General features: G+C 31.5%; 2 protein-coding genes across 2 annotated transcripts; one reads left to right on the forward strand and one right to left on the reverse strand.

The window, feature by feature from the left end:
* Positions 1 to 6966: 6966 nt before the first annotated feature.
* LOC9313989 (29 kDa ribonucleoprotein, chloroplastic) lies at positions 6967 to 9203 on the reverse strand. Its single transcript, XM_002877875.2, has 5 exons — positions 8722 to 9203; positions 8470 to 8571; positions 7588 to 8052; positions 7386 to 7496; positions 6967 to 7294 (listed from the first exon to the last, which is right to left on the reverse strand). Exons 1-4 carry the CDS (start codon positions 9106 to 9108, stop codon positions 7431 to 7433), a joined length of 1020 nt encoding a protein of 339 aa, XP_002877921.1. The 5' UTR covers positions 9109 to 9203; the 3' UTR covers positions 6967 to 7294; positions 7386 to 7430.
* Positions 9204 to 10310: 1107 nt separating this feature from the next.
* Positions 10311 to 11020, forward strand: LOC9313990. The gene is made up of 2 exons (XM_021026796.1): positions 10311 to 10542; positions 10613 to 11020. Exons 1-2 carry the CDS (start codon positions 10404 to 10406, stop codon positions 10885 to 10887), a joined length of 414 nt encoding a protein of 137 aa, XP_020882455.1. The 5' UTR covers positions 10311 to 10403; the 3' UTR covers positions 10888 to 11020.
* Positions 11021 to 11410: the final 390 nt, after the last annotated feature.

The raw sequence follows: 11410 nt of genomic DNA on the forward strand, positions 1-11410 counted from the left end.
AACTGATTTAGATATAAAAGTTACCTCACTTTTTGATTCCCTTTTTGAAGAACAGAACAAAAATTTCATTTTCGACAATGAAAATAAAAGCATTTCATTGTCAACATATATCTGAACATATAAGATGGGTCCAAACATAATTTACTTTAACTCTCTCTAATATTTAAATGAAAGTGTGATCAAACTAGTGATGAGATACACAGACATGTAGCATATTCATATAAAAAGGTATACTTATAAATGATGATGTCTGGGTTATGGAGCAATGTGCCATTGATGATTGAAATAAGGAACACTACAAGATGAGTTATGGCTTTTATTATCAATGTACTCTCATTTGCCCTCCCTATGTAGACAACCTCCTCCTTCTATATCTTGTTCTAAGCGTATAGCAAAATCATTTATTTTGAACATTTACTCCACTTACCTTACTTTTTTTGTTCTTATAATAATGTTTTTGTAGAGATATTATAAGCTCTCTTAGCTTTACCCATATCCCTGTGCATTTGGATAATGGATATCTTACTCATGGCCGTATAGCTGTTTACGTATAAAAGAATCTGATTACATGTATTAAGAATAATCCAACACAATGATGGACTATATAAGGATCCAATGTGACAAACAAATGAGGGTACTTCAATGTATGTAAAAGGTTGATTGTGCTTGGCTTCGAAGCAATGACTTATATTGAGCTAGTAGCAAGTTCGTTCAAATGATGAGATAGAAACATGAAACCATCTTTACATCGTTTTCCATGAGCACGTGAAAACAAGTCCATAAGTGTTCAATTTATCAAAATAAGAAGCAAATTTAGGGTTTCATGATTCTTTTTTCACCGGGACTCCGGTAGTATGTAAACTGGGGAGGAAGGAAACACTCTTTTTTTTTTTTCTTTGGGTTTGATGAATAATTTGGATAGGCCAATATCTTTATGTACCGATGAACGCCCTCGTTATGACTTATGAGTCACAAGACACAAGCATACTATTACATAGAAAAGTTTTATTATGAAATTGTAGACTCCACGTGCTATTAATTAGGTTATTAAATTATCTTAGTACTATGTAGTATGGAACTATAGCTAGCTGTTTTTATTCCGTATGCTAGCTACTAAATTGCTTTCTTCCATGGACATTGGACAGTAACCCCATACTCTTATACTTAATTGGACATCACATAGGTATATAATAAGTGTGTGTCCCTTGAATTAAACTAGAAAAATTGCAATCCCAAGAACTCACTGCAAGCTGCCTTATGAGGTTTATATATTTTGGGTTAATTTAGAGATTATAAACAAATAATTACTTCTTGAAACCAATGTGTATTTGTTTCTGCATGCCTGCATGCGCATTTAACTCTTTTGTTTTGTTTTCTTACTCCAGTCCACATTCCTCTTGGGTTTCTAACTTTCAAACCTATTTTACAATATTATTATAATCGACTATGATGGTAGTGTAATAAAACCACATAATTAGTTCATTCTCGATATATTCAATATTCATTTGTTATACTAGTAAACCTCAAATGGTTTTGGTTATATATACATTTACCAAAATGGATTATCAAAAGCAAATGAAGGTTTATATACCTAATGGATGATCAAAAGTAAATTCCATTTGGTTTTGGTTTTGATTTCATAGCAAAAGTTCTCTTTAGATACAAGAGAATTATATTAATTACTCGGTTAATTGAATATACTTCACAAGAAGTTAAAGAGTTAAACGGAACTAAATTCAGGTTTATTAACAAATGTAACAAGAGTAGGTTATTTTTAAGGACTAGATTTACTCGCCCGCGCGTTGCGCGGGATACCAAATTTCAACGGGTTACAATACAAAATGTTAAAACTAATCATAATCGTTTGAATTTCAAAAACTCTATATATTTATACTTGTTTTACGAAACAATATACAACATAGAAATTATAAAATATATTTGGTAGGTACCACGTAATAATAAAAATTATAAAAGATGAATCGGTCTCGGTATTTATCAATGGACTTTATCAAAAAGAGAGTTATTTCCATAAACAAATCTTGTAAGTATATTTTTATTGATGTTTTGACCTATCGTACCTCGTACTAAAAGTAAATTTGCTAAGTTTGAACATCAATCTATGAAAATATATAAACGTAATATTCATGCCACTTCAATAGGTTTGGAGAGCATAATTTATCTATTGAAGCAAGACCATAATACCTAAAGGAAAGTTTTGACCAAATCATAAATGTCTTTATCTTATCTATCCTACTATGCTTACATGGTTCGACGATTTAACCCGATGTTGAATATGATAGTCTGGTTTACTAAACCAAATTATCTATAGTGCATACATATATCCGATGAATTTCGTTTAGTCATGTGCATACATATATCTGATGCTTCAGGATCTTCAAACATTTTTTCGTCATCTTCTATGATGCATTTGTTCGCTTTCCAACATCTACTCTTCTATTATCTTCTATGCTCACTTACATATAATAAAACTTTAAATTGATTCTTAACTCAAAACTATTTCCTTATTTTCATCTTCTTAGTTTATCTTTCGTTTATCAGTTATATGGTTTTCGTGCTTCAGTGTAATGTAATTTTACGAAAGATATATATTTGTTATAATTTTCTCAATAGTACTTATTTAGATTTTTACCTATATTTAAACATATTCAATTTTTATTTAGAAAGCAAACAATAATGTAGATATAATTGTATTATTTTTATTCTTATATTTTACTCTAATTTAATATTTAGATACAATGAATCTTTCTATTTTTTTTCATCAATGTGAATCTATACTATTACTATCTCGAAATAATGTAGATATAATTGTATTGTTTTTATTCTTATATTTTACTCTACTTCAGGATCTTCAAACATTTTTTCGTCATCTTCTATGATGCATTTGTTCGCTTTCCAACATCTACTCTTCTATTATCTTCTATGCGCACTTACATATAATAAAACTTTAAATTGATTCTTAACTCAAAACTATTTCCTTATTTTCATCTTCTTAGTTTATCTTTCGTTTATCAGTTATATGGTTTTCGTGCTTCAGTGTAATGTAATTTTACGAAAGATATATATTTGTTATAATTTTCTCAATAGTACTTATTTAGATTTTTACCTATATTTAAACATATTCAATTTTTATTTAGAAAGCAAACAATAATGTAGATATAATTGTATTATTTTTATTCTTATATTTTACTCTAATTTAATATTTAGATACAATGAATCTTTCTATTTTTTTTCATCAATGTGAATCTATACTATTACTATCTCGAAATAATGTAGATATAATTGTATTGTTTTTATTCTTATATTTTACTCTAATTTAATATTAAGATACATTGAATCTTTTTATTTTTTTCGTCAATGTGAATCTATACTATTACTCTCTCGAAATATAATTTTAAATATAAATTATTTCTTTTATCTTTAAAAAGTTATACAAACATACATTTACTATAACATTTAACCATTTATTTTTTTAATCTAAAAATATTATTATTTTAAATGAATTTCTTCTATTTCATTATTATCTCTTTAAGTTAATGTTTCCATGAAATATGAATATCTTCTTATTATTAAAAAAAAAAAAAACTCTTATAGCTTTCCATTTCAATTCAATTCTTTTGTTCATCCTAAATTATATTTGAGGTTTCCTTATTATTCTTAAAATGATAGTTTTTAATGTTTTATTTTATTTTTAATAAGTTATTATTTGTTTGTAATTGTATAATAAATTTCATTAAGAATCCTTTTATCCATCTTAAATAACATTGATATCTTTATAAAATTTTCATAATTATTTTTTATTTCTTAATTAAATATTTAGGGGTTATGTTCATTTTAAGTTATATATTAACATAAAATTAATTTTAAATGTTTTATATGTATATATGTTACACTTATGTTATTCTTATTCAAGTAACCTTTATTTAAAATTATGCATTAATTGATGATTACTTCTTTGATAATGAGATGTATTAACCATAAAATTAAATATTTTGAAATAATTGTTGGTGGAATCTATAATATTAATGTGGTGATGATGTGGACACTCTAAGAGGAGAGAAACTCTCTCATTATATATATAGATTATATAACTGTATTAAATTTGCATCAAATGAAAAGTAGAATACTCTTAATATATATATGGCCCATTTGATGGATGCATATATGGATGTTTGTAGATAAAGTGTGCGCCGAATACAGATGATGCAGAAGAGCAGTGAAAAGGCTCCAAGCTTTCTAATTTGATCAGACAAATTAAATAACTTTATTTTAATTGTTTTTTGGTTAGAAAAATTTTGATTCCCAACAAATCATATTTAATCTGATGTTGATGAAAGAGCCAAATTACGACCATATCAACTGCAGCTGTACTACTAAAGTAACAAGGGGCCCCAATTTGCAATTACAACCGCCCAAAATCTGCCATGGGAGTACACCATTCATTATGGTGTATATGTTAATTTAGATATGTATATGATTAATTCGTATGTAATTTTCCAAACATAATTCGTTACTTAACCTTCTGATTAATATTTCCCAAAGAGTTGAACAGTGTAGTACCTAACTATCATTCCATGATGAAAAATGAAAAATCTGATTCTTTTTGAAACTGAAACTTAAATAGAATCAGATAATTTAAAGACGAGTTTATGTTTATGTTTTGTGATCCTAAACTCTTATCGCACGAATATACTATGAGTCTTGATAGCACTTTAAAACCACAAAAATTAATTACAAACAGAATATTCTCATTTGTCTTCTGAAAATGGAGGATAATTCAGAACACAAATTTCAGATCAAACCATTTTCAGAATCATATCTCTATCTTAAATATCTAGAAAGTTGGTATCACAGAAATCTCCACATTTTGGCATGCCTTAGACAGATATCTTTATTATATTCAATCTACGCCACAAAATTTAAGTTGTGTGTGTAAATATTTGGCTTAAGAGTTCATTCAATTGATTCATGCGAGTTCACAACACAAATATTGTTTGTCATTGTTATAGGAGATCGTTGTTCAGGTTAAACAAAACATAAACATATATAATCGACTAAATACGAGTTTAGTTAAGGGAGCGTGACATTATTTAATTATGTTTGTTATATATAGATCTAAACTAGAGTTGCCTTCACCTCTATAACATTACTCAACTTTAATAATATACGTCATCTCTAACTCTATAGCATACGTGTATATAGATACATAAATATTTAGTTTCATGGGGGTTAATTGATATACGAAGACAAAACGGAAAAGAGTTAGTAAAAGGCCTAACTTGTTGGCAGGAAGTGTGGTGGAAGTATGATGGTGAAAGAGCAAAAGTGACATTTGTTCTTTATTTTTGAGACATAATCTTCCATTTCTTCACTTCAATGTTCCTTCTCCTGCTTTCGGTCATTTGCTATGCCCCATCATTTGTTCTTACCTTTTCGTTCAACCAATCAATTTTTTGTTTTCTCTCATTTTTTCATTTCTTACCTAATGACGTCGAAGATACCTTCGTCACGTGACATCCGCACACATCACCACATATGCAGACTATTTTAATGTCTCGCTAACTACACGAACTATTGATATTACATACGGACATCCCCGAACTATCATCGGTTATGTGTGCAACACCATAACCATCATTTTCAGATAATATAAATGTCTTGTTAACTACACGAAATATTTCTTTTTTTGTCAACTACACGAAGTATTTTCCATCAAATTTTTTTTTTTTAAAAAGTAATTAAAAAATAAAAAATAAATAAAAAGTAAATATTAGACTATTATAAATTATATATATATATATTATAACTTTTAATGCATTATACTTTTAAGTTAAATTAATTTAACTAATTTAATATTTATTATATTAAATTGTTTAAAATTTAAAATAGTCACTTAGTTAAATTATACATCACTATAAGTTAAATAAAACTATATAATATATCAATGTAAATTATATATACCATAACCATCATTTCCAGATAATATAAATGTATTGTTAACTACACGAAATATTTCCATCATTTTTTTAAAACTAAATTACAAAATGAAAAAATAACTAAAAGTAAATAATACACTATTGTTAATTATATATATGCATTATAATTTCTAAAGTTAAATTCTACATATGCAGTATCCCTTATAATTTTAAGTTAAATTAATTAACTAATTTTTAATGCACACATATGTTTTATATGAAATTAATTTAACTAAATTTTTAAAAGTGTCACTTAATTAAATTATACATGTTCATTATAGGTTTAAGTTAATTAACAAATTTTTAATGAACACATATATTTTTTATGGAACTAGTTTAGTCTTTATTACATTAAAATTTTAAAGTTAGAATAGTTATAATGTACATATATAATTTACATTGATATATTATATAGTTTTATTTAACTTATTAGTTTTAAAAAAAAATTGATGAAAATACTTCGTGTAGTTGACAAAGAAAAGAAATACTTCGTGTAGTTAACAAGACATTTATATTATTTGGAAATGATGGTTATGGTGTTGCACACATAACCGATGATAGTTCGGGGATGTCCGTATGTAATACCAATAGTTCGTGTAGTTAGCGAAACATTAAAATAGTCTACATGTGTGGTGATGTGTTGGCGTATAGTTTGTGTAGCTGGCAATGATTTTTCTTATTATTATTGAAGGGATTAAAAATGATAATTAGAACAAGTGTCAATGGGCCGAGCTATAAGTCCGAATCAATCTCAGAGTTGAGGCCCATTTAATCCCATGTCAATCGTTCAGGCCCATTTAATAAAATTGGGATTTAATACGGATTACACCAAACTATAAAGTTTTGAATGAATCCAGAGCATGCACTTTTATTTGGGTTCATATAAGAACTGATTATACAACCTCAAGACAATAAGCCTTGCAGAAATGATCTTGTTCCATATCGAAATTTGTAAAGTTTTAAGAAAACTTGCTTTTAGAACATAAAAGATCAAACCATTAAATAAAAACAGACTGCTACAGTCACTCTCATATGCCAAAAAGCCAAATTGTGTCAAAATACCAACAAAAAAAAAGACAAGAAGAAAATGCAAATCCAACTACAACCAATCTCGCAGGATTCAAATAGACAAGAAACATGGGTTCTCTGCTTTAATCTAATTGTTATCTTTCTCAAAAAAAGACCATTCCTTTACGACCTTCATGCATCAAAGGCGGATAAAGCCTAGCGTGCACCAGCAGTGAGTTTTAGTTACTGTCTGAAACCGCCATTGTCCACTAACCCCATATGCTTCAAAGAACCTGTTACATTCAAGATTCAACTGTCTTTAGTCAGGCAATTTATGATTCAGAATGGAAATAGTAGAACATGGCTGAGAATTAAGTGTCTTACCCTCCAGAATCTGCATTTTTTGAGAACTTAAAGTGGCGTGGCCGCTCAAAATTGGCCTCTTGGTGGCCTAGCCTCAGCCTCAGAGACTCTTATTTGTCTTCCATCCAAATCCTTTAGGGAAGTAAAACATGTGTTAGATTTAACAATAAGAAGTACTAATTGAATAAATTATTAGGCCTAGTAGAGAAATGATGATACTTACAGCACCATTCAAGGAATTGATGGCCTTTTGAACCTCTTGAGAAGAACTGAGTGTCACAAACCCAAAACCCTTGGATCTACCGCTGTCCCTGTCGTAGATAACCCTGGCTTCAACTACCTTTCCTTGCTCATTAAACAAGTTCTCAAGGGCCATGTCATCAACACCCCAAGAAAGGTTGCCCACGTAGAGACGGTTTCCTGAACCTGAGCCCGAACCTGACCCCGAACCATAACTGGAACGTTGAGACCCTCCGTAACCACCACTACGCTGAGACCCGTATCCACCACCACGCTCTGAACCATAACCACCACCACGCTCAGAACCGTAACCACCACCACGCTCAGAACCGTAACCTCCACCACGTTCAGAACCGTAACCACCACTTCTTGGTCCTCTGGAGAAGGATTCCTCTCTTTTAGGTGGAGGAGGGCCAGCATTGACTCTCAAAGGTCTGCCTTCAAATTCCTGAAATGTTAAAAGTCAACAGGATTAATATAAACAGCCACAATGTAGTAATGTAAGAAATCCAAAAGACAAGCTTGAAGGTATGTATGAACAACAAGACAATGCGACAAAAATAAATGTTCAAAACTATCTCGGCTACTTATATCCCAAATGAGAAACACGAGCAACCTAGAAGAAGATGCATCTTATCAGCAGAATATAAAACAACATCAACCACGTAGTCTCCACAAACCAAACAGTAGATAAACAACATGATTAATCTATCTAAAAACGTTCATAAAATCCAAGTCATGGAATTCCACATTACACACAAGCAAATAACAAGAAACAATACAAGCAATTCAATAAACAAAAAAGTCCACACCAAACTCTTATCAACAAGTAAAGACACAGTAACGAACACAAGTATCTGCTTACATAGCCATTGAACTGTTGAGCTGCTGCTTCAACTTCCGCTGCGGTGGACATTGTCACAAATCCGAAACCTCTGCTCCGGCCAGTCACTTTGTCATAGATTACCTACAAAATCAAATCCATTTCATCACAAATGAAAACAATCTTAAACCTTTTGCTATGTTCTCACTTTAACTCTACTCAAAACGATTCAAACCCATCAGCAAGGAAGATAACTAATCCAAATCTGAAAACAGAACCATAAAATTAGCTTACCTCAACCATCTCAACATTTCCGGCGCTCTCAAAGAGCTGAGCAAGCTGAGCGCTATCTACGTTAAAGGAAAGGTTACCAACAAAGAGCTTAAGGTCAGGAGAGAAAGAGTTACGCTCCACAGGCGCTGAATCGTCACCGTCAGCGAACATATCATCTTCCTCCACCTCAAAATCCGAAGATACAGCAACGTTTCTAACAAAACGCAACGGATACTCCGCGGGAGATGAGCATTTCACGGCGGAGGAAGCGAAGAGAGAGACGATATGGTCGGAGTGAAGTTTGAAGGAGAGGGAAGGAGGTAAGACGGAGACGGAAGCTGGCCTGGAGACGCAGAGAGGAAGGGATTTAGGGTTGAAAGCAGAGAGGGAAGAAGCAGAGGCAGACATGGCTAAAGCTTGAGAGAATTTGCTCTCGAGGCTAAAGCTCTGAGAAGCTGGTGGTGAAGACTGAAGAGATAAGGTTTAAGGGTTCTGCGATAACACAAGTCGAGTTTTTGATATTTATTGGCAAAAAAAAAAAATGTAACTTTATTTTTTCTTTTCTTGCAAAAAAATAAAAATCTTTATCCACTTGAAATATCTCCCACTTGGATATTTTTTTTTTCCTTCTAAAATCTGTGTCAGTAAAAATAAAAGTTACTCTGTTACATAAAATAACATTGATATTATTGTTTGATTTATGAAGTGTAGCCAGGGTATTATTTATTTTATTTTTTTAGCTAATATCACATTTTCAAATGTATATAAACACAGATAACACAAATATAAATGATATGTTTATTAATGAACTGGAAAACATATTAATAAAAGTTCATACTGAAAACTTTGAAATTTCAAATGCACTTTTTCTTTTTTTTTTTGACAAAGAAGAGTTACTCAGATTAATTTAAGTTTCTGTTGGATAGTTTTTTTTTTAATAAAGTGAATGGTAAGTGTGATAAGAGATCTGGTCCGTCCAAATTGGATGGACGGTGGAGATTAAAGAGAAGGAATAAGAGAGTGGGTCTAGTGAGAAGATAAGGCCATTACTAAAAGCCAAAGGAAAATGCAACTAGAGACTGTGCAGTGAGGCTCCAGTATGGATCTTCAACTTGTTCTTAACTATGAAGTAACCACTCTTGAAGATACCATCATTTGCTAAATGGGATTTATTGATATATTGATAGTGTCACACTTTCACTTGTTTTCCAGATTTTATTTTCCCTTTTTGTCTGGAAATGAAATCAAAGATAAAATATAATAATGTAAATGTTGTAGCATAGCATTAGGCTCAATACCGAAAGATGTCATCTTCTCAAACCAAATCATCAACGCTGTCCCAAAGCCTCCTCTCCGGAGAGATAAACCCTGAAATTTTTATTAGCAAAGTTTATTATAGCTGAGGTTTGGATAATGAAAGCCATTAAAATTAGCAAAGAGTTACTTAGTGCCGGTTAAGCTGGAGATGCCTAGTCTAGGATAGGGTATTGCCCAAACCCGATTTGAACCGTTTAATAACCAGTCCGGTTCGGATTCATAATAAAAAAAATGGGTCCCGTTGATAGCCACGTGTCGCTAACGAAGGCGTAAGAAGAGATTGAAAATGGCTAAGGAACATTGTCCGGCGGAGAATCGAAGAAGAAGAAGAAGAACACAAACACTCAGATACTTTTTTCTTATTTTGTCCGTACCGTAATCGGAAAATGGACATTTCTGTTCGAATCTCCGGCTTAAAATCTTCCAATCTCATCCGAATAATCCCTAGATTCTCATCTTCTTCTTCTTCTTCTAGATTCCGTTGTTCCAAAAACGAACCTCCCCGAAACGGAAACGAGTCCAACGGTGAGAGATTCAAGTAATAGATTAAATTGGATTGGAATCGGTTAAAATCGGTTCAATTTCTTTATGTCAGGTGGTGGTGATAAATCGTCGACGGATTGGGACAAGGCGTGGAAGAATTTCAAGAAGCAGAGCAAGAAGTCATTGTTCTCGCAATTCAACGTCGACAAGTACGTGACTTGGAATCCTCCGAGATCGGAGTTTGACTTGTCGGAAGAAGTCGATCCCATAAAAAGAACAGAGAGATCCAATCTAATGCTCTGGACAAGTCCAAGGTTCACACTTGTCGGAGCCATCGTCATTGTCTCATTCCTCCTTCTCTACACCATTCTTGCTCCTGTCAAGTAATAATCATTTATTTAGATCAGAATTCTGAAAGTGTTGTTTCTACAGTTTACATGCGTTACAACTTTTTCCAAATAAGATCACATTTTCTAGACTCAAGCAAACAACAAGCCATTATTATGCTTCCTTTCATATAGAACATGCCCGAAGTTATGCATTATTCTTTCAAGAAATCTCTTGTTGATCGCACAATTCGTAACCGTCTTATCTCCTTCTCGCCGGAGGATCCTTCAAGCACAATTTCTCTCCTTGGTTTTTACTTTGGATGTAATTATTAGCCCATTATAGGTGTGGCATAGCTCATATGTTTGTGGTATGTTGTTCCATTAGTCTCTCTTTCTAAGAGCTTGGTGTGTTTTTGGGGTTTTCATTGTACAATGTAAACCTTTTTTCATTGGTATAAATTTTAACATTAAACCAAAAAAAAAAAAAAAAAAAAAAAAGAAATTAGCGAAAACAGTAGCCTCTTTAGATGTTATTTAAGACAAATATTTATTCATTCATGGCCTAACAATACTGCCCGCCG

Source organism: Arabidopsis lyrata, assembly GCF_000004255.2.
Source record: "Arabidopsis lyrata subsp. lyrata unplaced genomic scaffold ARALYscaffold_5, whole genome shotgun sequence".
Lineage (NCBI taxonomy): Eukaryota > Viridiplantae > Streptophyta > Magnoliopsida > Brassicales > Brassicaceae > Arabidopsis > Arabidopsis lyrata.